The sequence below is a fragment of the Drosophila mojavensis genome, unplaced genomic scaffold (assembly GCF_018153725.1).
Source record: "Drosophila mojavensis isolate 15081-1352.22 unplaced genomic scaffold, ASM1815372v1 contig_16, whole genome shotgun sequence".
Taxonomy (NCBI): Eukaryota; Metazoa; Arthropoda; class Insecta; order Diptera; family Drosophilidae; genus Drosophila; species Drosophila mojavensis.
Window position 1 is genome coordinate 9679887 of NW_025318693.1, and position 26312 is coordinate 9706198.

General features: G+C 36.1%; 2 protein-coding genes across 4 annotated transcripts; both read left to right on the forward strand.

The window, feature by feature from the left end:
• The first annotated feature begins 1174 nt into the window (after nucleotides 1-1174).
• On the forward strand, nucleotides 1175-24569 carry LOC6572863 (serine/threonine-protein kinase OSR1). Of its 2 annotated transcripts, XM_015166625.3 has the most exons (3): nucleotides 1175-1242; nucleotides 8459-8476; nucleotides 21612-24569. In XM_015166625.3, the coding sequence occupies exon 3, from the start codon at nucleotides 22094-22096 to the stop codon at nucleotides 23768-23770; it is 1677 nt and encodes a 558-aa protein (XP_015022111.2). In that variant the 5' UTR covers nucleotides 1175-1242; nucleotides 8459-8476; nucleotides 21612-22093; the 3' UTR covers nucleotides 23771-24569. The 2 variants fall into 2 exon arrangements, with proteins under 2 accessions (XP_015022111.2, XP_043863115.1); XM_044007180.1 differs by lacking the exons at nucleotides 1175-1242; nucleotides 8459-8476 and adding an exon at nucleotides 15249-15537.
• LOC6572862 (E3 ubiquitin-protein ligase RNF181 homolog) lies at nucleotides 1177-26189 on the forward strand. 2 transcript variants are annotated; one of them, XM_001998931.3, is made up of 5 exons: nucleotides 1177-1242; nucleotides 8459-8476; nucleotides 25496-25819; nucleotides 25887-25919; nucleotides 25991-26189. In XM_001998931.3, exons 3-5 carry the CDS (start codon nucleotides 25511-25513, stop codon nucleotides 26090-26092), a joined length of 444 nt encoding a protein of 147 aa, XP_001998967.1. In that variant the 5' UTR covers nucleotides 1177-1242; nucleotides 8459-8476; nucleotides 25496-25510; the 3' UTR covers nucleotides 26093-26189. The 2 variants fall into 2 exon arrangements, with proteins under 2 accessions (XP_001998967.1, XP_043863117.1); XM_044007182.1 differs by lacking the exons at nucleotides 1177-1242; nucleotides 8459-8476 and adding an exon at nucleotides 25033-25438.
• The last annotated feature ends 123 nt before the right edge of the window (nucleotides 26190-26312 follow it).

Below are 26312 nucleotides of genomic sequence, written 5' to 3' on the forward strand. Positions count from 1 at the left end.
GCACTGGACACTTAGTTGATTAGTTTTTGTCAGCCGTCATCGGAAGCTGTTGACTGATTGGATTTTGGCCTCTTTGCGGCTAGTCGAAAACGGTGCTCGATTGACGCATTAGTGGCATGCCACAGCCACGAAAACATCTCTCCAGACGGCCTGTAGACATGTGTGGATAAGTAGGGGGAAACAACTACAGAAGAAGGCAGCATGAAACAGAAAATAAAGTGTCTCGATTTCAGAAATTCTTATAATAAAATCAAATCAACTTTAATTATTATGAAAAATTAATGTACAGATAAAATAAAATAAAATGAATAATGCACACATTTAGTATTTGCCTTCAAATACAAAACAAATTAAAATAAAACAGTCTATCCTTTGGAAATTATTGTAATCAAATCAATTTTGTCATAAAACATATTCATGCATTTATAACAAACATAAAATATGTAAACTACATATTTGAAATATATACTGCATTGAAATACTATAAATGTATTAATTGCCCTCAGTTCAACACATAAAAATCAAAATCTAAATAAAAATTTAATTGCATATCTGCGTTTGCCAAACAATTTTCAAATTTCAGTTACGCGCCAACTTATGCCAGTGCTTTTCGCTGCAGTGCTGTAAAATGTAAAAAAGCTCACCACTCTCTCTCTCTCTCTCTCAAGCACACGCTCTCACATGTTGTTGGTACACATGGTAAACATGTAGAACACGCAGCGTATCACAGCGCAACGAAATGAAAACGAAACGCGCTACACAAATTTATTGTATATTTATTTCGTGCCGCTGCTGAACGACATTTCGTAAAATTTGCGTTCAATTTTTGTTCGTCAGCAAAGTAGCAAAGTGCAAAAAGTTAATTAATTAAGCAACGCAGCTTTTGCTTGGACAATAGGAGTGCACTGAATCAATGCAGTAAGCCACAAAGATAAACGACTTCCCGCACTCTGCCGCCAACCCACTCCCCGTGCCAGATAAACATACAGCAACAACGGAAATACAACTCCAACAATATAAAAAGTGTTTGGTCACTCCGTACTTTCGTTTGCGGTATAATTACAGTTGCCTGTGCCCTGCTACAGTGACATCTCGTCCAGTGGACTCGTAAAAGAAATTGTCAATCTCGTTAAGGTGGTGCAGACGCGGTGTTCTCCTGTGTTACAGTGCGTGGAAGAATCCTATTGGGTTTTAATCGATTTTGCCGACTGTGCGGCTTTCGGAGAAACAAAGGGAAAACAGGTTGGTTTTTTTTAAATATTTAGTTGTTTTCTTCTCTCTGTTTTTACTGGCTTATTTCAATCTGAGTAACTGGTTCTTGTCTGTTTGTCGGTTTTTATCATATGTATGTAGATATTTCATTTGGGTTTGCCTTTTAAGCTTTTCATTCGTTGCGGTAATAATATGAAAACGAAATACCGGCTTGTTGTCATAGGGAGACGGAGAGAGCAAGAGACAGAGAGTAAGTGAGAGAGAGCGAACACACACATACATACATTGCTAAACTGTGAAGCGGCACTCTTGCATGGGTGACTCAGTGAATGCGCTTGTAGTTGTGTGAGGTTATGCGTGTCATTTGGAATTGGAACGCGCGTGCAAAGCAACAACAGTGGCGTCCCCATAGCTTAGGCACGGTCATGCATTAGCAATTGATTGAATTGCAGCATTTCCTTAATTGATACGAACTTCAAATGGACGACGTTACGTTACAGCCACAGTCCGACAACTAGTTTCAATTAGTCGCATTTTGCTTTCTATGCATTTCACCAACGCTGGCGACTTGTGGGTGCTACCGCCATCGGCAGCAGCTGTGCCGCTCAGCTGTTCACTGCCCTGTTCCCGCGCTATTGAAATTTGCATTTGCGACAGCGTATGTGTGCGAGAGAGAAAAAGAACGAGAATGCGCTTGGTACGTTCATTATGCAATAACAAATTTAGCGTATTATGGTTTTTATTGCCTGCATTGTGTCGTAGTGCGCATCGTTTGTTGTTGTTCTTGCTCTTCATATTTTGCTTTGTGCCTTAATTCGTCACTAAGGTTAATTTTCTCACACTGCTATTTGAAGGTTAATTGTAAACAATTGTGAACTTGGCCATGCTTAAACTGAAATGTCAAATGCCATACCCCCTTCCCTTACCCGCTCTCAGTCTGTTTCATTCCCATATATTATTTTTCTATTTCACACATTGCCACGCGCCTAAATGGTTGTTGCTCTCCTGTTTCTTCATTCCGTTGTGATTTGAGCAATGCCCGCTAATTCAATCGATCAACACTACTCCACAAACCACCCCCTTCTCAAACCACACTCTCTCACACGCACACACGTACTCAGATACGACTTAAGCGCTCGCCACCTCTTAATTTCTATTGGCTGCCAATTTGCGTTTACAGTTACAATTAGTCGCATCCGCAGACACAATTATGCTCGAGATGCTGATAGTTGTTGTTGCTGTTGTTGTTGCTGTTGTTGTTGTAGTTGCTCATGTGACTGACGCCGCACTGCCACCACGTGCTGCTCCCTATCTCCCTCTCTCGCTCTCGCTCTTTTGGTCTGTCGCCTGCTTTGCTCTTGATTGATTTGTTGCACTTATATTTTCGACTTGTTATTGTTTATTGCACTCGTCGCGGTCCATTGTACTTTGGTCACGCTCCGAGCACACACGCTCGTTTCCATTGCCATTGCCATTGATTAAAGGGCGCCAATAATTATAAAAACAAGTAAGAAAGCTCTAGTCGAGACTACTCGACTACGAGATCCCCTGAACCCTTGGAGTAATAGCTATTTCAATAATTTTTCGCGTCTTTCAGCTTACACAAGAAACACGCACACACACACACACACACGCACACACGCACGCACACACAGGCATACATACACACACATACATACACACATACACACACACACACACATACACAAACAATAACATACATATACACACACAAGCATAAACACGCATGGGCGGCAGTGAGCGCTTACTATGAGAACTTAATTGCTTAATAACTTTTTTGTGGACGTACGATCTTCATGAAACTTTCAGATTATGATTATGACATGGATATGCATGTAATTGCCAAAGCACAAGTCTCTAGTATTTGAAATAAGCTTTTTACAAAAGTGAGGGTGAGGGGGGTGAATTTAAGGGTGGGGGGTAAATTTTAACAAAAACCGAAATTGTATAAATTGCATATAGGCATACCTAAAAAATTTTGAGACTCTAGCAATAAAGGTGTAGAAGATATAATTTTATAACTGGTTTTCGATAAGGTTTTTTATCGATAAAAAAGATCGGGATGAGTTATCGATTTTTAATGATAAACTTGATATGCGCGCTGTAATTACGAACATTTAAAAAAATTTGAAGTCTCTAACTCTTATATCTTCTGAAATCGACGCGTTCATACATACGGACAGACGGACGGACGGACAGACGGACAGACGGACAGACGGACAGACGGACAGACAGACGGACAGGGCCAAATCAACTCAGCTCGTCGCCCTGATCAAGAATATATATACTTTGTGGGGTCTGCCACGCCTCCTTCTGCCTGTTACATACATTTCAACAAAACCATTATACCCTGATTCCCCATTGAAAATGGGTTCAGGGTATAAAAAGAGAAAAGACATAAATAAATGCAACAGCTTAAATCTGAAAGCTGCTGCAGCAGCAGCCCTGCAGGGCTGCATCATGCAACTTATAAGCCGCTTGGCGCTGCGTGATTACGAGCAGCAAACGTGAAAATTCCCCAAAGTCGAGCGGCAATTGAATTGAACAGCAAATGCGATTAACTAATGCCCTACATCTATAATATATATGTACATACATACATATATTGTATTATTGCTGATGTTTCATTTATATATGTATCTTTACGACTAATTAAGAATAAAATTTTGAGATTTACAAATTTATTTTAAATATGTATTAATACTGTATATATGATAATTTTGCGATTATAAATTTTTCCTTTCCTTTTTAATTTTTTATGTTTTTTTTTTTTGCGCTTAAATTCAGAAAATTTTTAATTGATTTTATATACAATATATATTATATATTTTTTTTCAAATAATTTTTTATTTTATTTTGATCATATTTTTAGAAAAATAATTTGTTTACCAAATTCATATTTTTTCATTTGATCTTTTTTTAAGATTTATATATTTATTTGAAATACTAAAAGAATTAATCATATCACGATTAAATGGATTTGAGTCAAGAAATAGCAAAATGAGCAATATTTACTTTAAATTAAACCATATTATAATACAAATTGAAAAGGAGTTCATGATATGTATACAGTCAAGATCTGTTGTTTCTTAATTAATACGGGCTCAATATTATATTTATACCCTGAACCCATTTTCAATGGGAAATCAGGGTATAATGGTTTTGTTGAAATGTATGTAACAGGCAGAAGGAGGCGTGGCAGACCCCATAAAGTATATATATTCTTGATCAGGGCGACGAGCTGAGTTGATTTGGCCCCTGTCCGTCTGTCTGTCCGTCTGTCCGTCTGTCCGTTCTGTCCGTCTGTCCGTCCGTCCGTCTGTCCGTCTGTCCGTATGTATGAACGCGTCGATTTCAGAAGATATAAGAGCTAGAGACTTCAATTTTTTTTTAAATGTTCGTAATTACAGCGCGCATATCAAGTTTATCATTAAAAATCGATAACTCATCCCGATCTTTTTTTATCGATAAAAAACCTTATCGAAAACCAGTTATAAAATTATATCTTCTACACCTTTATTGCTAGAGTCTCCAAATTTTTTATGTATGCCTATATGCAATTTATACAATTTCGGTTTTTGTTAAAATTTACCCCCACCTCTAAATTCACCCCCTCACCCTCACTTTTGTAAAAAGCGTATTTCAAATACTAGAGACTTGTGCTTTGGCAATTACATGCATATCCATGTCATAATCATAATCTGAAAGTTTCATGATGATCGTACGTCCACAAAAAAGTTATTAAGCAATTAAGTTCTCATAGTAAGCGCTCACTGCCGCCCATGCGTGTTTATGCTTGTGTGTGTGTATATGTATGTAATTGTTTGTGTATGTGTGTGTGTGTGTATGTGTGTATGTATGTGTGTGTATGTGTATGTATGCCTGTGTGTGCGTGCGTGCGTGCGCGTGTGTGTGTGTGTGTGCGTGTTTCTTGTGTAAGCTGTAAGACGCGAAAAATTATTGAAATAGGTATTGCTCCAAGGGTTCAGGGGATCTCGTAGTCGAGTAGTCTCGACTAGAGCTTTCTTACTTGTTTTTATATGACATATAAAATATACTTTTATATATATATTTAATGTATATTATGTAAGAAATATTTGGAGACTACAAACTTATCTTCGATATATGCTGGATATGTGTATCGGTCTATAGCTAAAGTAACCAAGTGCATATACATGTTAAAACTATTCAGAGGCTAACTTAAATTCAAGAAATGTTTCTAAAGCTCTATTCAAAAATACATTTACCTGCAGTGCATTTTGTGCGCGTGACTTACAATTCATTTTATTGTTCGAGGCTTCTGAAAACTTGCTATTCAAATATTTAGAGCGAAAACTATTTGCTAGCTAATTGGAATTACCTGTGCAGGTAGTTGCATAACAGCCCATTGACCACCCACCACCCAGTTGACCATTTTAGAGAGCTGAGAGCTGAGTGCATCACTCACATTTGGTAAATTTATTTATTTGGTGTAGTCCGACACAGTTGGGCTATAAATTTATGCGCAATTTGTTTGTCCTGCATGTCATTTGGTCATCCGCAAAGATTTCATATTTAATACGCTCTGTTTTGTCTGCTCCGTCATCGTTGGCTATTTGTTGTTTCTGTTGTTGTTGTTGTTGTAGTCACAAAAATTCATATTTTAATGGATTTTACAGCACGTGCCATCCACATCGTATGTTTATTTGCTGATTGCTTTTTGCCCATTTCGCCCATTTCTCCATTTGTTGTTATTATCGTTTCAAGCATTTTTAATATGCAGCGTGTTGAGCATAAACCCATATATATATAGAAATATGTATTTATATGTATTTATAATTTATGACACATGCTTAAGCCTGCAGCTGTCAAGCAACTGCTCAACTACGTGTCCGAAAGCGTAAACAAAAATATCTCAAATTCTCAACAATTAACTGCAAAACTAAAAGTCAAGTGTGCGTATAGCAATTGTCTATCACGATTTATTGAGCAATATATACTTATAGATATATAGCCGACTCATGCAATTGCCTAATATGCCTGTCCATCAAGTGTCTAGAAATACTTGATCGTACTTAATCACCGAAACTTGATGTATTCTTTAAAAATTATCATAGTTATTCCTGTTATAGATTTCAAACTTAATACTAAAAGATGGACATTGAAAATGACTAACAGACAGAAGATTATATATTCTCCATCAGAATGACTAGTTGGCACGATCAGATTCCACTTGGCTAGTGATACGGATTATATATAAACTTCTGCCTGTCACCTGTACGTTTCTATGTTCGTGAAGCGCTCGAAAACCACAAAAGCTTGCGACTTTATATTATATTTTATATTTAAAAAGATCTTCATATATTTATTATATTAAAAATCATTAGATATTCTAATACGATTATATGTCTTTCAATATCATTTTTAGCTTTTGATATTATCTCATTTCCTAACTGATGTTTATATTTATTATATTTAGTCTGGTTATTTCAAGCACTTGAAAACTATTTCAACTAGGGATAACAAGTTTAGATTTCTGTAATGAAGACAAATTTATAAGATAATCCGATATACCCCTACAAAAACTGAAAGAATTAATACTTTGGACTTATTACATACAAAAATACTGCAATTACACCTCGTAACTAGAGGTAAATGTATTTTCCATGTTACGTTTTATTTGATATAGATATTCAAGTTAATTGATATATAAATGTTTACCGCCCATAGAAATACTTTTCCACCCCCTATGGGCCAATTAGAAATCAATAAATGAGATTGTGTTTAACGATAGGATTTTATTCAGCATTTTTCTCTATGCTAATTTTGGTTGTCTTCAGTTACACACCCTGAAATTTCTGACTCAACAATTATTTGGGAATGAGGCTAATGTCGTTTTGGCTTTGACCAAGCCTTGCAAAGTTTTCCAATAGAGGTTTGTTGACTAGCCCAACGAACATGTGAGACATGAGCAATACCAATATTTGTCTCATGGCACATTGAGGAAGGTAGAAAGGAAGAAGTTGACGAGGAAATACTTTTATTATTCACTGTCTTTCATTATGAGAATTTACTTAATATTACAAATTACTGTGAATGACTTTCAATGATTGTGAAGTATGACACGGCTAGGCTTATATGGATAGACAACCGGACTTTACTATCTTAACTCATTAATATGTTTTATCAGTCGTCCAGACTTTGTCTTATCTCTTAAAGACCTTAGCAAAAAAAAAAAAAAAATACAAAAATACTTTATCCGCTTTTCAACAGATTCAACGTGTCATTCAACGTCAACTGCTTTGACTAAAGACGTCATTAGAATATATTTTAACCAAATTGTAGTCCGTTCAGCTGCCAAAAGGCAGGTTCTAACAAATCGCCAATTAAAAGCAAAACGTTTCAAATATATTTAGTGCCCAAGTGTGCAGTTATTTACTTTTGTTAATTTAAGTTGCTCGCTGGCTAATAAACTTCTCTCGCCGCACAGTTGTCAAATTTTTCATCAGGTGCTTGCCACACTGTCGCCGCGCCAAGGGCCGGCCAACAATTTATGGCAACAGGTGACGCGCTAGATTTAATAGAAAGATTTTTCGTGGCCATCGGTGCATGTCAAATGCATTTTGAGTGGCGCCGTTTAGTCGTTTTGCCCACGTAAAAGATTTACAGAATGAGTATATTAGGTTGGCTAACGTATTAAGCTTGGAATATAATTAAAAGTGTAAGAGTCTAGAAATATGTAAATGAGTTAAAGACATTTTAGCTGAACCTAAAAATATGCTTTACAAAAGTTGGGTAGTATATGGTTGAGCTGCAATAAAAAGATTTCGAAAAACAGAAAAATAATACATACAATAATACATGCATTTCTTTCTTATTATTATATTTATTTTTTATTTTTAAGTAATTATTTATATTTTACTTTTTAAATATGAGCTTCATGTTTTGATATTATAATGGAAAACGGAATTCGATCCAGAAGTGACTCAAATTTGTTTATTGGAAATTAATTTTTGGTTTCTTGGTTATCTATTTGGTTCCATTCAAAGCAAACCCTATCAAATAATATCTACCTTTAACAATATTTCTTCCAATCTTCGAAAAGCCTAGGCAAAAAAAAAAAAAAAAAAAACTTTTTTTGTTCACAAATTCCTTGCGTAGCGTCGTCCATATCTGTATATATTTTATAAGAACCTAATTACAAATATATAAATAAATAATTTCATATTTTACATTATGCTTTCAGATTTCACAGGACAAGTTGGTAAGATTTTCATTTTAGTATATATTATTTACAAATAAAGTATATATACTTAAAAAAAAATCATTAATCACACAACTTTCAAATATAAATATATTTATATATATTTGGATTATAGAAATCGAGAGAATCGTGTTCGTGCTCGATCGCATTAGTCATCGACATTGAAATGATTTCGAGGCAGACGCGCTTTGCTCAACTCGACGCGTAGACAGAATGCATTAATTAAACTAATTGCAATTTACAATTTACAAATTGCGAATCTAAATTGTAATCTGAAATCGTGATTAAATTGGAAATAATCCCAATGGGGAGCAGCAGAAAAAAAATTGCTGTGAGCGGGTGGCTCAGTTGGTCGGTCGATCGGTGGGGCAGTGGGCAGTGGGTCACGTAATTGACAGCATGTAAACACGCGGAAATCGTGTGTGTGGCCATTTCAGTCAAGCGCACACTGTTAGTGCTCACTGTGCCAATCGCTAATTTATAAAAAACATCAAATATAGTAAAGGTTTGATAGGAACTGAGGGAATTACTTTTAAAATTTCTGAATTAGAGCAGACAAATGTTTATTAAGGAAAGTGTGAATAATTAACAAATTTCGATGATGAAATTTGATTACTCAATTTATTATTAAAATTCTATTAAGTTCTTTCACTATTTTTAAAGCTCTATAGCTTTGAATTATTGTTACTAAAAATATTCATATTAATAGATACAGATATAGATATAGATATAGATATAGATATAGATATAGATATAGATATAGATATAGATATAGATATAGATATAGATATAGATATAGATATAGATATAGATATAGATATAGATATAGATATAGATATAGATATAGATATAGATATAGATATAGATATAGATATAGATATAGATATAGATATAGATATAGATATAGATAAGAACATGATCAAATACTAAACTTATGACAGAGCTTTCAAAATGTTCGTTCAATTGAGCTTTCACTGTATATGCATCTATCTATATCTATACATATGTATGTATATCTACTACTTCGAGTGCGCCCGTTTTAATTAAATTTTTGCCATGCGGCCCCGCCTTCCTAATTTTAATTCGTTTGCATGCTTGGCTAAGCAGAAAAACAACAACAACAACAAGAAATCGACATAATGATCGACCCAGCTAATGATCAACATTATAAACAACATTATCATAAGCGTCATCGTCATCATGAAATACACATAATCATCATCGTCATTATCTTTCAGCTTTATCTCAGTCAATTTGTGGGCGCCCCCAATTTTTTTCCACTGACATTTCGCATTAAGTTTTGACTTTGAACTTGTGTGAGTGTGTGAGACTGTGTGTGTGTGCGTGTGTAGTTATTATTATTACAGTTACTGTTGTGCGCCTGTAGATTTCCATTTCTGCAGGGTCAATCCCTGAAATACATTCGCACAGCATTTTATTGACATTCTGGTCGCATTGCAAATGCTCGTCCACAAAGTGTAAAACGAGTATATTCGTTTTCATATAATGTTGAGTGTATACGTCGATTAGTCTGTCTGTTAATAGTACTGCCTAGAAATTTGAGACATTTAGACGTGTTTAAATATTTCTTAACACTTTAGGCTATTTTTTTTTTAAGCGTGCTGAATTGAAAATTACTATATTTAGCATTTAAATTTATGGATTTATGGTAGTTAGGGAAATAGAAAATTCGTATGCAGGAATGTGCGATAAAAATATTGAGTTTATATACTTAGCTTTGTTTATGGAGGCGTGGCAGCTTAAATATAACTCAATGTTTAAAAGCTCAGCAAAGCCCACTGACTTGCTGTTCTGATTGTCTATAGATCATCTAAGAGTAATTTTAGTGCACGCCTCCTTTGTGGGCGGGTTCCCAATTAAAAACGAAAAGTTTACACAATTTAGAAGCTAGAATTAGTAAATCGAGTTGACTTTGGATTTACTTTTGAGCTGATCTACGGATAGCTATATAGATAAAATTAAAGTTTATTATTTTAAGATCTTAAGCGAGATTTGAGCAGTCAAATTTGACTCTTCTTTATTAATTAAGGCTAAAATTAGATATTTTTTTTAATTTGTCATTAATTTTGAGTAGCTCTACTGAGAGGTCTATAGATACTTGATTAATGAACGAGTATTATGCAGTCAGTTTAGCTTCATTTCCTTTAGCAATGGATTCTAGTAATGGCAAACCCAAGTTTTTGGCTTTACTTTCAAATGATCTTGAAAAAGATTCATAGATATTTAATTCTAGAATCTTGAACGGGTATTATGCAATCAGTTTAGTTTGTTTTCCCTTTTAATGGATGCTGCATGTTTCCTGGTCGATGGTGGTGGCCCGTTTGCCCACTCACTTGCTGCGTTTTAAATTTAGCAACAATAAAACGACAAACAACAACAACTACTACTACTACTATAACAATAAATACAAAAGGCAGCTTGATTTTATATGGAACGACATTTCAATTGTTGGGCTATTTTTAGTCATTGTCATCAAGCGCGCAAATATTTTACTTGTTGCTTGGCTTTGCCTTTTTATTGTGTATTTTGTTTTGTTTAATCATTATTTGCATATTGAGGAAAATGTCGTGCGCATCTGAAAATTGCTAAAAAAAAAAAAATAAAAGTGTACGTGACTCGGTCCGAAGTTTTTTTTCTCGTATTGTTCGCTTTCTGAATATATACAAAACATAATATTCTAGGGATTTGCGACAAGGTCAGTGGGCTGAAATTCCTGCTGGTTGAATAAATTATAGAAGATTTGTGTAGTATGAGAGGAGATTAGTAAAGCAATAGAAATTTATAATTCATTAGTTGATATACCCAGTAACTTAAGAGAGAGTACGAGGGGCGGTATCATTTTGTTATTACATTGGAATATTTTAAATATAATTAATTAAAACTTCTCTTTGGTAGTGCTGCCTCTTTCTAATATTTCTGCATTCTTTCTTTCATTCTCTCTGTCTTTCGGTCCGTCTGTCAGTCTCTCTCTCTCTCCCTCTCTATCTCGCTCTCCATCTTTACAGCTCTACCTCTCTCTATCTCACATTGTCTCTCTCACTCTCACTCTCACTATTCCTCTCTCTCCATCTCTCCCTCTCCTTCTGTCTATTTGCCCCTCATTCTCTCTGTTTGCCTCTATGTCTATGGAGGGACCCTCTCATTCTCTCTCTATCTCCTACTCCTCTGTCTCATACAAATATTCCGAAAGATCTATTCCATCAGATTATCCCCCCTACATACATGCTAAAAAATCGATCTTAAAAAATAAAAGAGAAACCTTATTTGTTTAAGGCATTCAGTTGACTTAACTATAATTTAATTGCAAAATTAAAAAAAAATTTTAATTGCTCAATTTGCTAACGATCTCCGTACTATAGTTTTGTTTATTGATCAAAGTTAATTATCTATATGTAAATGTATTTTCTCATGCTTAAAGCTCACATTCAACGGGCACTAAAGATTTTTGCTTGTTTCAGTCGAGTATATGCACCTAATGGCCGTAATTATACGTTACTTCCGACTATATTAAAAGTTCATTCAACTGATATAACCTCACTAATACTCAAGGCAACCCATTCATCAAAATTAAACATATATATTCTATATATATCGAAATCATTTTTGGCATATTGCAATATTTTGCACACCTTTCCAGAGAGCAATAGACGCTTGTCCTTGCCTTGGCCAAAATGCTTCATAACATAGCCAAATCCATATTGAACCGAGCATACGAAACATGTTTCACATAAATATGAACTGACACTCGAGGCATATTTATAATTTATTAAACGTACTCTCTATGTCTAAGATTTCAGTCTGTTTTCTAAATACTAGAGATACTAAAATACAATCTGACAAGGTAGAACTATTTTTGGGTATGTGAAAAGTTGTATACCCTAGATATTAAAGAATTTACAATATATATGTAGAAATCTTTGCCGAATTTTGAGGAAAAGTTTGTTAATCATGCCATGATCATAAATGAAATACCGAAAATACCTATATTAAGATTAGGGACTTTTCCAAACTAGATAAAATGTAATGTAAAATAAAATGTATATCTTATATAGGATGAAGACAGATATGACTACATCCTTAACTCAAAGAGCTATATCGTTACAAAATTCATATTGAAATCTAAATACCCTACTCAGTGATATTTGCATGGCGCCCGTATATACACATCTCTAGTTCCATTTGTTTTAGTTGGATACTTGTCGGTTGTACTATTATATATACAATATATGTGTCTTTCATTCACGTTGAAATCGGCTCGTTTCGTTGCGGCCATTCATAGTTTCCTTGCTGGGGCGTTTTACAATGTGCTAATGCCCCGTTAATGATATGCATAAAATAGATATTTGCCAACCCATCAAGAAAGAGAGACCCAGACAGAGAGGGGAGGACCAAGACAGAGAGAGTCGTTAAAACCTTGCAGACTTTTGCAACACATTTTAACCCGCCTACACACGTGATATAAAATCAGGCGTTAATTGTTTGCGTATTGAAATGTTTATACTTGAATCTGAAAGTGAAAGAGAGTATATAGGCTTACCACAGCTGACGGAATGAAGGCTGCTTGTGAAGCTATGCAATTAGGAATTGGAACTCTAGATATATAGGTAAATCCACTGAAGAAATATCAAGTGGATAAATTCTATATTTTCATAGTGATTCATATGGAATCCTAACAATTGTCCTACGATTAAGTTTCTCTACAAATTAACAGAAAATTTTTAATACATTTCAGATTTAGGAAGGGGTTTGATATCTCCTCCAGTTCATATGATTAAAGGCAAATCCAAGCAGCAATCGATTTGATCACCCTGAACGAGCATTACGCAGTCGGTTATGCTCGAAATCAACCTGTTTACTTATTTTCTCCCCGCAAGTGCTAAGTTTTACAATAAATTTTGATCACTTGACTCGTGTTGCGGGTGGACATAAAAAAGTTCACTATAGACACAGTATCTGTATTACTGTTGTCAATCCGTTTGTCAAAATTTCACACATTTCAAGTAATACATATCTTATAAAGCTCGATATGTTAATAGACATGCTTAAAAAATAAAATAAAAGAGGGAAAGCAACTGAATAAATTTAAAAATATCTTGAAGGCAGCATGCAAATTGTTAGAACTAATAATAACTACGCAACTTAGAAAGAAAACCACAAAATAGTTGCTAATTCTTGAGCAAATACAAAAATTAAAACGTATTTAGACCAGGGCTGCACAAAGATCCTAACTATTTAAAAGTAAGATAAATAAATAGAATACACTATGGAAAGGCATGTGAAAGGCAGACCATAGATGAAACCATACAAAAAGTTTTAGATATGTATTCCCAATGTTGAAATATAATTACATTTACTGTAGAACCATTATAAAAATTTCGTAAAACAAACAATATATAAGTATATATATAAATTTATATATGTAGGTATATGCTTTTGTTAAATGTCAAAATTTGAATGAAGATGAAATTAGATTTTAATGCATATTAAATTTGATTTTAATGAATGCCAATTTAGATTTAAAGACTACGCTAATTACAATTTTTGTATTATTATTATTATTTTAAAAAGGTTTTTGTAGATTCTCTTTAGAATTTATATTCCAAAGTTTATTCAATTTCACAATTTGCCATTGTATTAACTCACATATTTACATATGTTTTATATTTTATGTACCTACGAATAAAATGGGTTTTCCACGAACAAAAGTTATTCATTCTAAAGTCCCTGAAAAGAGTCAAAAGCAGCGCCCACAAATGTTAGAAAAATAATAATTAATAATCATGTCAATAAATCAAAACTAATTAATTTTAATTTTCAATCAAAGCCAAAAAGTCAAGGAATTTAAATTTCGACAGTGAAAACCACCACTAAATCCACCCACTGATATACGAACTACCTATGACTGACTTTGTGGCTGTAGTAGTCGTTGAAGGAATAGGAATCATACGAAATACGAGTAGCTAACGCATAGCACTCACATACGTATACACACTCACACTCGTATACCCAATGTAGGCGGTAAAAAATTCGCACTTTTTTTTGTTACACCCTGCAAACATTGAATATGAGTAGGCAGGGTATGATGTTTCGGTTGAAACTCTATATTTAAGCACTGGAAGTAGGCGTGACCTAGACCATGGGATACCTTCTATATATTGAATATTCTTGAGACAGCCTTGCCAATCTAGCTCACTTTGTCTATAAGAACTGGAAGACCTGACTCATCTAACCCAGCCCCATTCAACTTTCTGCCCATATAGAATTTTTATAAGAACTGTAAAGCTTGATTTGAATAACATTTATATACTACTAAATCATCTTGATAACTCTTTGCTCTTTTCATAGATAAATCTTGAGTACATCTAGGCCATTTCCCAACTCTTGGTTCGAGCGTATTCGCCAAAGTTTTACGAGCCATTCTCTGGAAATTCTGAATATTTAAAGATCTCTCTAAGCCACAAACAGACTTCAAACTTTCCAATTGTTGAGGTAAAAACAGTTGTTCGGCTCATGATTCAGGGTATCTGGTAGTCGTTCACTATCGACTAGGGTACTTGTTTTTTGTGCTTTTGTAGAATTCGTCGCAATCGACGCTGCCGTCGTGTTCCGCCATTTGTAGCGCTCATTTAATTTTTTATTGTTGTTTATTGCTTAACGAAATGTTCATTTAAAATGTTTGATTACAACGATTTGTGGAGTTCAGTCGAATTTGTGATTTTCACGCTGGAGGAGCGACAGACAGACCGATCGACCGACCAGGCGTCCGATCGACCGACTAATCAAGCGCTGCGAATGCAATTTTTTCGTGTGTTTTTTCTAAATTGCACGCGACTGGCGCTTGCGGCCTCAATTTCAATCAGCGATCGTATCAGATCGCTTTCAATAGCCATCTCAAATGCCACACGGCGCAGTTAGTCTCAAGTCTCGGTCTTAACAAGTGTCACAAAATTCTAAAAAAAATAAAAAAAAAAATCGGACGATAAATTCGTGATTGAAAGCTGTCAAAATGCAGTTCTTAAATATGATCTGCCTCAAGCAAAGTGGGTGAAAATAAATATCATTAATATTTAAAAAGTGTGCCAAGTGCCGAACATAAAAGTAGAACATTAAAAATACATGTAAACTATTATTTCAATACTTATCTTAGATGGGACTTAAAATTTCGTGCAATTTATCATTCGTAAGCCAGACAAAGTTTGATCAAATGCAAATGCTCAATTTTATGAGATTTAGTGAAAATGTTTTGTTTATTTTTTTATGAAATTTACATTTAAATAATTTTTGATTTATGTGAAACAATGGGGCTTTCCTAAAGATTCCCAATTAAGATATTTAAAATTTAATGAATATTTACCTAATATATAATTGTATTTTTCAATTTTATGACTCTAATGCTTTTAACAATAAATGATTCATTAACTTGTACAAATAAGTTTATAATAAAACAATTAAAACTAACATTAAGATCAACTAACTAATTAAAGCTCGTTCAAAGTTTAATTAAAACTATAAATATAATTCTTTAAAGTCATGTTGAACTGCTCTTTTTTATACTCATTCACGAAAAATAAATGAGTGTATTGGTTTTGTGCAATGTCCCTCTAGCTGTCTGCCCGTTCGTCCGTGTATCTGTATGACCGCTATCCATTTCAACGATACTGGAAATAGAGATATGCAAATTTTTTCACATATATTTACTTATATAAACCCCCTTATACTTATAAAATATATAAAATTATAAAAACCAAGATTTTCGAATTTGAAAATCAAGTTTTCAGTTACCGGAACTATGAAGTCATTAATATACAAATATAGGCGGATATGTTAGCGCCCTTCGGATGTGTGGCGAACCGTTAAAGCGTAAAGCGATTGGGCCGTGAATGAGTATACTGAATTGGTAACGCCCGTCTGCAATGTTCTGGTTTATATATTAGAGTATTAGCAACTACTTCGTACTCATTTCAAAATTATTAGACATATAGAAGTTGTGAGTTTCTCAATGAGAAACGAATAAATATACTCAACATAGTGTTTGAAAGAGCATATTCGTCAACAACAATATCCATACTTGTGCATGCATAACTGACAGAGCTTTCATGTTGCATTGTCATATAAGGTCAGAAAACTAGAATTCGATAGAAACTATATATTTTATTTTAGTATATAGATTACATTAAATATATATAATTGATTAAGGTCACTTTTAGTTGTCTTTCTAAATCTTGTTCTAATATCTATACTAAATATTGACCGACTTAGATGATATCTCTCAAGTTTGTTTATATTTTTAGCTGTTACGAAAATAAAAATTGAGATTTGTTTTGAGATTTTAATTTTCAGCTTGTAGATAATTTATCAACGAAATGTTAAGCGAATGCAATGCAAAATATCAATTAATCTTCATGCTAAACGTTGAAAACTTGAAATGTCAACAACTGGGCTTATAAATAGAATACACAATTTATTTAAGAAAATAAAAATTGAACACAAATTTATAAGTCTAAGACACCAAAGACAAGATATTTTCAATTTTAAACATAGAAATACAGAAAACTTATCAGTAATTTATACTTAAGTTTTCAATACCCAAGATGAGAGATATAAAGGTATACGACTAAACTTTACGATTGGTAAACCCAGATATTTTAATAAATTACTATGAATGGAATTAGAACTAGAATCTAGAATAAGAAAATGTAAACGTCAATCCCATCCTATAAAGATACGATCTCACTAGATCAATATTCAATTAAAAATGGCGCTATCCATAATATTTGCATATCGATCAAGTAAATATAAATACAAAGTGCAATTCCCATAAAGAGTTCAAGCACTGTGCACACCGATCGCAGCCCATTAATGTGTCAATATTGAAATTATAAAGATCGTACAGAATGAAATGCCTTGTCTAAAAATAGAAACCTCATAAATACATATTTGCGAATGCAAAGTGCAATAAACGCAAAATGTGTTGACGCCGCAGCCACAACAAACACATACATACACACACACACACACACATACACAGGCACACACACGCAGTCAAGCAACTGGCACGCATATCGCTTATACGCACACCACGCACGCACACACCCATGCAATCACACTCACACTGACAGCAATTGTCAGCTAGCCAATCACGATCCCATTTACCGTTCCACAGTTCCACCATTCCCCTGCCCACCTTACGCGTGTTGCATTGGAAATGATATGCAAAACCATGAAGTGGTGAACTCTTCTATAAATAGAATCGCACGCAGTGAGATGAGAAATGTTTTCTTGCGTGCGAATTTTTATTTTGATATGTAAGTCGATGAGGGCGCATAAAGCTGCACAGTATTTAACGCCTTGTGGCGAAAATTTGGACTCTAAATAAATGTGGATAAAGATAATTCAAATATGTATATACTTATTAATATGTATGTATATATATAATACATTTTTAGCGAACGTCAGAGAAATGCGTCTATGCCATATGCTAGAGACATGGGAACTAAATCATTAGCCAGCCAAGCAACGCGATTCACGAATTTTCCATGACGGTTCTTTCTACGTATGTAGATACAAAACGTATTTACCGAGAGCTCAATGTATGTACGTATATGTATATATGTGTGTGTATATCAAGGGAATGGAGGTTATTGTGGGTTATAGCTATGTGAATATATTGTCTTTTTCTCTATGCTCCACTTTTTGGAGCTCCACTGTTGCTAATTGTATTCGTTTGTTATATATGTAAAAAAAAAATAAAAACGTTGCTTATGATATTGTTGTTGTTGTTGCGTTGATAAAAAATCTAGTACAATGTATAGAAAAGATACAAGCCGCTAGCCAAATGGAACATCTTTATATACTTCATATATACGAATTATAAATGCTCTACGAAAAATTTCAATTGGAACTTAATTAATATATTCACTTTAATACAAAAAAGTCACAAAATAAAACCATATAAACAAAAATATTAAACAATAATAAACAACATTTATAGGAAATATTTAAAGTTAAGTTATTGATAAATAGCAAATTATTATTGGCCACATAATGCTTAATTTATTTTTATCTGTTTTGATTTATTTATTTTTTGTTTCCTAATTGGGATTATGTGTTCCACTGTGCAACTTTATCGTATCCCTCTCTCATTCTTACGCTCTCAGTGCACTGTAAAACAAACCCACCACCCATCCCCGCTTCTTTCTGCCTAGCTGTTGATATTTGCTCAATACATTTATTTTTGTAGTTCTAATGTACGTTGTTGTTGTTTTCTTCTTTTTGCCTGTTGCCTCTACACTCGTCTCTTTACACACTTGTTACGCGTTGTTGCTGTTGCCGTTGCTGTCTGCTGCTGCTGCTGTTGCTGCTGCTGCTGCTGACGTTGGCGCTGACGTTTCCACGCTTCGCCTTTTGGGGGCTATTCCGCTTCGGGCTGCGCCAACATACGCTCAGTTGTTGTGCGGCGTTGAATACAAACGCGTCGATATCGCGTCGAGCGAAGCGATACCCAAAGCGTAAAGCAAAACGAACCAAAAGTACGAACGAGAAGAAAAAAAACGCGCGCGTGCGTTTTGCTGCCAACGTCGATCGTCCATCGTGTGTATGAGACGAACAGAGATATATTGACAGAGAGAGAGAGAGAGAGAAAGAAGGCGCATCTACTGCAAAATGTAATTACCGTAGCAATGAAGAAATCATCATAGTTTTGCGTAAATTGTTTTGATTTCTTTTGCGTGAAATCAATAAAAATGCGAAATGCAGGGCCTTAATCGAAACTAATTGAACTCTTGTGATCGCCGCCCATCGAGACAATTTCCTTTGCGCGGTCGTGTGACACAACGCGCTGCTTATCATTTTCACATGATCGTGCGAGCGGTATGCCCCTCCCTCCAACACCGCCCACTCAACCCATCAGCTGCTTGGCTAACGTGCGATTCTAATGTTGATTCATTGTGAATTTTAGTTAGCGGCGCCTGGCAACGTTTGCTTTCGGCTCTTCGATTTTATTTTTATTTTGTTTTGTCTAGTTGCTATTTTAAAAAAGTTCGTTTTTTTCCTTCATCGCGAGATTCCGCTTAAATTAGCATGCACATAAAGGCGTCAATACCATCGCTCAAGTGCTTGGCTTTATCCAAAGCAACAAGAAACAAATATTTACATATGTACATACATAATACATATATATTTCCTGTACGAGAGCACCCTTCAGCCCCCTTTCCTGCCACCCCATTGTTTGTTGTGTAAACATATTGTTTTTATAGCTTTCGAGCATTTTATTTGCTATTCTCATTATGGCGAAATTCGGCAAATGGTTTCCGTTAGTTCGAAATTGGAATCGTCTTTATTTTTGACACTATCAATAATGGCGCGTTCTAGATAAAAAATACTTTTATTGTTATTATTATTTCGTTAGATATTAGCCCATCGTAACTACAGATACAGTCCACTCCCTTTAAAGAGAAAAAGCAACCTGCTCTCTTCCAGCTAACTGTTATTAAATTAAAAAAAAAAAAAAAAAAAAAAAAAACAGTTGCAACTGCCCGAGCAAGAGCGCAAAACTCTTTCCATGTTTAATATAAACAGTTAACTGAATACTTAATTGCACTTTCTACACTTCGTTGTTGTTGTTGCGGTGATCTAAAAATAACTGAATGCGGTCATTGGTCCCTCGCACACCTCCGCAAAGTCCAAACTGATTGCGTCGAGCGTCAATTTTTATGCTACAACGGATCATCGCAACGAAGAGAGGGATAGATGGAAACAGAGAGAGAGAGAGAGAGATTTAATTGTAAAGAGAGTAAGTGTACACAGTGCGCACTCTATTTGCCGCTACTGTTGTACAGTCAGCGTCCAGAATTGTGAGCACGCTCTTACTTAACTGCAGTTGATTCATAAAAATTCAAAATATATGTATGTATGTATGTATGTATGTATGTACACAGCGCTTATCAGTTTGCCTGGTTGTGGAAAAATTTGTGCCTTTACTCTATTTATCAGTCATTAGCAGGGCAGCAGGTCTTCTCAGCTGTATGTATGTATGTATGTGTGTGTGTGTGCGTCTATGTTTGTGTGTGGCGGCGGCATGTGCTGCTGGGTGTAAACACTTTGTTTACTTTATGAGCGGCTGCGAGTGCAAGTAAATTCCCTCTCGGCCCCATATTTTTTAGCCAAAATAAAAGAAATCAAATGCGCCGCTCAGCTGTACTTGTAAGAGTTCGCACAGTGGGCACAGTTGAGAGTTTTGTAATTCAAATTAAAGTTTCTGTAATATTTGATTTTTTAAAAACCTACTAGTTGATTTTGGTTTATTTTTATAATAATGTTATATAGAAATACATATATTTATTTATATTATTATCACCTATTTTTCACTTTAATATGTGAATTAGGGGCTTTTAATTACACTTGATAAACTGACTGAACTTTGATATTAGTTACTTAGTCTATTGCAGACTCCTTCAATCACTCTTTCAATCAGCCATTTCTACTCAAAAATTTTCAAGTTAGTTTGAAAAAAAAAAAAAAATAAAATAAAATAAAATATTTAAATAACTTTATGATATATATAAAGTTCGTTAATAAGTATTCCCTTAGAATATTAAAGTTTTATTCTCCCCATTGACACATTTGTTGTCAATCATATTACTTATTCTCCCTTAGAAACCCATAATTCTTCTACTCTTTGCCTATTCCGTATAAGGATATTGATTGATTAATATGCGATTTTAAGGCCTTTATATGCATGATAATAGTATTAGATCAATCAAGCAGTTGATGTATAGATGTATCCCTTTAAAAGTGTCTTCCTTCCGAAAACTTAAAACCCCATTTCACCAATTGTAATGCATGCTAAATGTAAATTAGTCAACCAATCAATCAGTTGATGTGTTGATGTATCCCTTTGGAAACTCGTAGACTTTCACCGGTTTTTCACATTTGCGCGTGGATTTCAAATGAATAAATTTGTAACGCTTTCAAATGCATGTTAAAATAATCAATTGATCATTTCCAATCAATCAATATTGATGTAGGAATATTTTTACCTTAAATTGCTTCGCATTTTCTGGTACCAAGGTGCTCCACTATTATACGTAACTCTTTCTCTTTTGCTCTATTGCAGAAGTTGCAAACTTCGCCAACAACAACAACAACAACAACAGCAACTACATTAGCAACAACAACAACAACAACAATTGTATCAAAGTAACTGAAGATTCAAACGGTGAAAAGAACCGTATCTTTGACTGCTTTGGCAAGAGGGAACAAACGGAGCAGCAACAGCAGGAGTCGGCGGATCAGCAGCAGCCGGCGGAAACAGATTCACATCAGCTGACACACAGCGCCAGTTCGGTCAGCTACAACGTGCAACAACAGCCCAGTGCCACAGCGAGCCAGAGTCAAGGCAACACTGAGTTTGGGCAACAGTCCGAGCAGAGGAGAGAGCAGAGACAGAAGCTAATCAAGTCGGGCGTTGCTGTTATAGCCAAGCAACCCAAGCGACAAGCGACACAGCGTTCACAGAGCCAGCCGGCGATTCTGCAACAACCGCAACTCAGTCGCAGCAAGCGTCCCGGAACACCGCCCCCGCACGCCGTCAAGAGCATGACTTCCATACCTGCCACGCTGTCCAGCAACAATGTTGCAGCAACAGCAGCTGCAACGGCTGCAGCTGGATTGGGCGCCACGGCGCCAGAGAAACAGCCCTGGCCCAACTCCAAGGACGATTACGAGCTGAGGGATGTGATTGGTGTGGGCGCCACGGCGGTGGTGCATGGCGCCTACTGCATACCGAAGAACGAGAAGTGCGCCATCAAGCGCATCAATCTGGAGAAGTGGAACACCTCGATGGACGAGCTGCTCAAGGAGATCCAGGCGATGTCCTCGTGCAATCACGAGAACGTCGTCACCTATCACACATCGTTTGTGGTGCGCGAGGAGCTGTGGCTGGTGCTGCGCCTGCTCGAGGGTGGCTCCCTGCTGGACATTATCAAGCATAAGATGCGGACGTCCAACTGCAAGCAGGGCGTTTTCGATGAGGCAACGATTGCCACCGTGCTCAAGGAGGTACTCAAGGGCCTGGAGTACTTCCATTCGAATGGACAGATCCATCGGGACATCAAGGCGGGCAACATACTCATCGGTGACGATGGCACCATACAAATCGCTGACTTTGGTGTCAGCGCCTGGCTGGCCACCGGCCGGGATCTGTCCCGGCAGAAGGTGCGGCACACCTTTGTGGGCACACCGTGCTGGATGGCACCGGAGGTGATGGAACAGGATCATGGCTATGATTTCAAGGCGGACATCTGGTCGTTTGGCATTACGGCCATTGAGATGGCCACGGGCACGGCGCCGTATCACAAATATCCACCGATGAAGGTCCTCATGCTGACGCTTCAGAATGAGCCGCCCACCTTGGATACGGGCGCCGAGGACAAGGATCAGTATAAGGCCTATGGCAAGACATTCCGTAAGATGATCGTTGAGTGCCTGCAAAAGGAGCCATCGAAGCGTCCGACTGCCAGCGAGCTGCTCAAGCATGCCTTCTTCAAGAAGGCCAAGGATCGTAAATATCTAACACAAACCCTGCTCCAGTCCGGCCCCAGCATGGAGACACGCGTCCACAAGGCAGCCAAACGTCAGCCGGGCGCCTCGGGCCGATTGCATCGCACGGTCACCGGCGAATGGGTGTGGTCCAGTGAGGAGGAGGACAATGCCAGCGGCACTGGCGGACGCAAGAATCCCTCATCGGATTCCGAGTCCGAGGATCGTCCGATCAATCGACTCGAACGCGCCGACTCCTCGGACAGCGATCGGGATGAGACAACGCCCGATATAACACGCAGCCTATCCTCGACTACAATGACGCCAGGTGGCGCTGCACCTGCTCCCGCATCCGCTTCTGCAACTGCTGCTGGTGCCGCCCAGGAGCTGGCCGCTGGTGTGGCCCAAATGCCGCTGCCCAGCGAAGCGGCCGGCGAGGCGCCACCCGTGAATCTGGTGTTGCGCATGCGCAACCTGCGACGGGAACTGCACGATATCCGTTTCGAGTTTGCCGTCGGCAAGGATACGGCAGAGGGTATTGCCACGGAACTGGTGGATGCGGGCCTGGTGGACGCCCTGGACACACAACCGATGGCCGTGCATCTGGATCAGCTGATTGCCCAATCCGACACGATGAAGACAATAACGTTCCAGCTGAGTTCCGGCGTACAGCCGGGCGAGACGCCCGACGAACGCTCGCTTGTGGGCTATGCGCAGATATCCATAACGGACTAGGATACGGTCACATATCCACCTTAATGTCCTCCCCTACGGTCATCTACCGTTATGTTGCCTGCGCCGCTTTTAGCTATATAGACTAGAAACTAGACTATAACTGTAAATGCTAATGCTAGTTATAGATCGGAGAGAAAAGAAAAGAAAAACGCAAGCCGTTCGTTTACTATAGAAATTATATATGCCTATACTATCATACTAGCTATTTGTATCTGTCTCTTTCGCTCTCACTATCTCACTCACTCTCTATCTAACTGTATCCCTCTGTCTCCCTCACTATCTCTATCTCTTTCGCTCTGCGCATTGTAATTACTTCATAGAACCCTCTTTTGCAGTCCTACCTCCCGAAAAAAAAAAAATAAGAAATACCTGCCGTAGTTAGTCGCAGCATCCAAGCTAAATCGAAAATCGTGTACTTATTCGTTATTGTTTCTGCATATATAGAAAACAGATATATATATACTATATATTACAAACCCTACAAAATCATATATGTATAGATATATATCCATATATATATATATAATATATGTACATTTGTAGCGGCTACTATTTAAACCCGATTTACGGGAATCTTTTAATTTATTCTCTAGTTTAAGCTCAAGTTTTATTTTTTTTTTCTTATCCCTTTTGCCCCCATTAAATCTTAAATAATATTGTTCGATGAAGTACAGTTGTTTCGATAACAGCTAAATAATTACCAATTAGCGTTAGTAATATTTTGTCTGCTAAAGATTGTATTTAATTGTTCATGAAGTACAGTAAAACCTATATATATACACACATATATATACCATAATTATAATGAATATTAAACCACATACTTATAGTAAAAAAAAAAAAAAAAATGAAAAAATCGAAAAAAAAATATGAAAAGATATGATGAGAACAACAAATTTATTTTGTGTTTTTTTCTTTCAAAAGGGATTTTTTTTAGATATTGGAAATTTGAAATATGTTTTAAGTATTGGGAACAATATTAGTTTTTAAATTATAAAAAAAAAATCAGCACTTGAAATTTTAACAATATTTATAAGCCATCTCAACTTTATTTTTAGATTTCTCTTTCCAAAATCAATATTTTTTTATTAAAAAAAAGGAATATTTAAAAATTTTAAAATATACATATATATTTATATTTTAATTTAGTATAATTTATTTTGGAAAAAAATATGAATTCTTATTGCTTTTACAATTTGTTGTTTTAAAATATAATTTAGTTTATTTCGTTTTTAAAGTATTTTTTACTGCATTTAAACAAATATTTAGATACTATTTTATCATCAGCTCAATTTGCGATACCTTTTTTATAAATACAGTAAAAGCGGAACAGGAACTATAGTCTGTAGCACTCCCAATATATGCCAGTATTGCCTGTAATCTTAGACTAGTGGAGAGTACTTTTAAACTAAACATCTAGCTCTTAAAACACACATTTTAAATGCAAAGACCTCTTAAATATTCCTAGTGCTACGAAATACTAAGCCATAGGCGCAGATCAGTGACAACTATATATAGATCGTATATATACATATGTTGTCGAAGACTTATTGTACTTACATTAATGGAGAGAAATTGTATACGATTTAATTTGACATTGATATAAATAATAAAATGGCATTTGGCTCTACGAACCCATTTCAAAAAAGGTTTTATTCCGCCTAGATCGTAAATATATATTTCCGTATATATATAAAATTATCCAAATTCTGATACACCTTGCAGAGCACGGCGAGCACCATGGCCGATTACTTCGATGAGCTGGGACATACGCCCACGGGACCGGAGGGCGCTAACGATTTCGATCGAAACTATCGACGTCTTCAGGTCCTGGCCATAATGAATGGCATCGATATGGAGATCGAAGTGCCGGAGGCATCGAAGAGAGCTATAGACGCGCTGCCCATCCATGAAATTGCAGCCGACGAGGTGAAGCCAGATTTCGAGTGTTCCGTCTGCAAGGAGCCGGCCGAAGCTGGCGCCAAATTCAAAGTTTTGCCATGCAAACATGAGTTCCACGAGGAATGCATTTTGCTGTGGTTAAAGAAGGTAAATGAGAAAATTTATATTATCTACAAAACATTATGTAAATTCTTAAATATACGCACCTTTACAGGCCAATTCATGTCCCATTTGCCGTTATATCTTTGTAAGTATTACAAATGTATTTATATTTATAAAAAAGTTTCTACATAACCTCAATATAAATATTCCCCATAGGAAACGGACGATGAGGTATACGAGGAGCTGCGACGTTTCCAGCAGGACGAGCCCAATCGACGGCTGCGCCAAGATAATTTGATGGACTCCATGTTTGGCTAAAAAAAAATAATGTACACATTTATTAAATAATTTTCAATGGTTTTGGTTTGAATTTGGTGTCGTGTAAAATGCAATAAAATATAAAAGGAACTTAAAATTCATCTGTTCTTTTGAATATAGAAAACCAAGAAATACTTTGCAACTTTTTTTAAGCTTAGAAGAAACCCAATAGCTGTTGCAAAACACAGGCTATCTCCTTTTAGCACAATTTTGCTAGCCA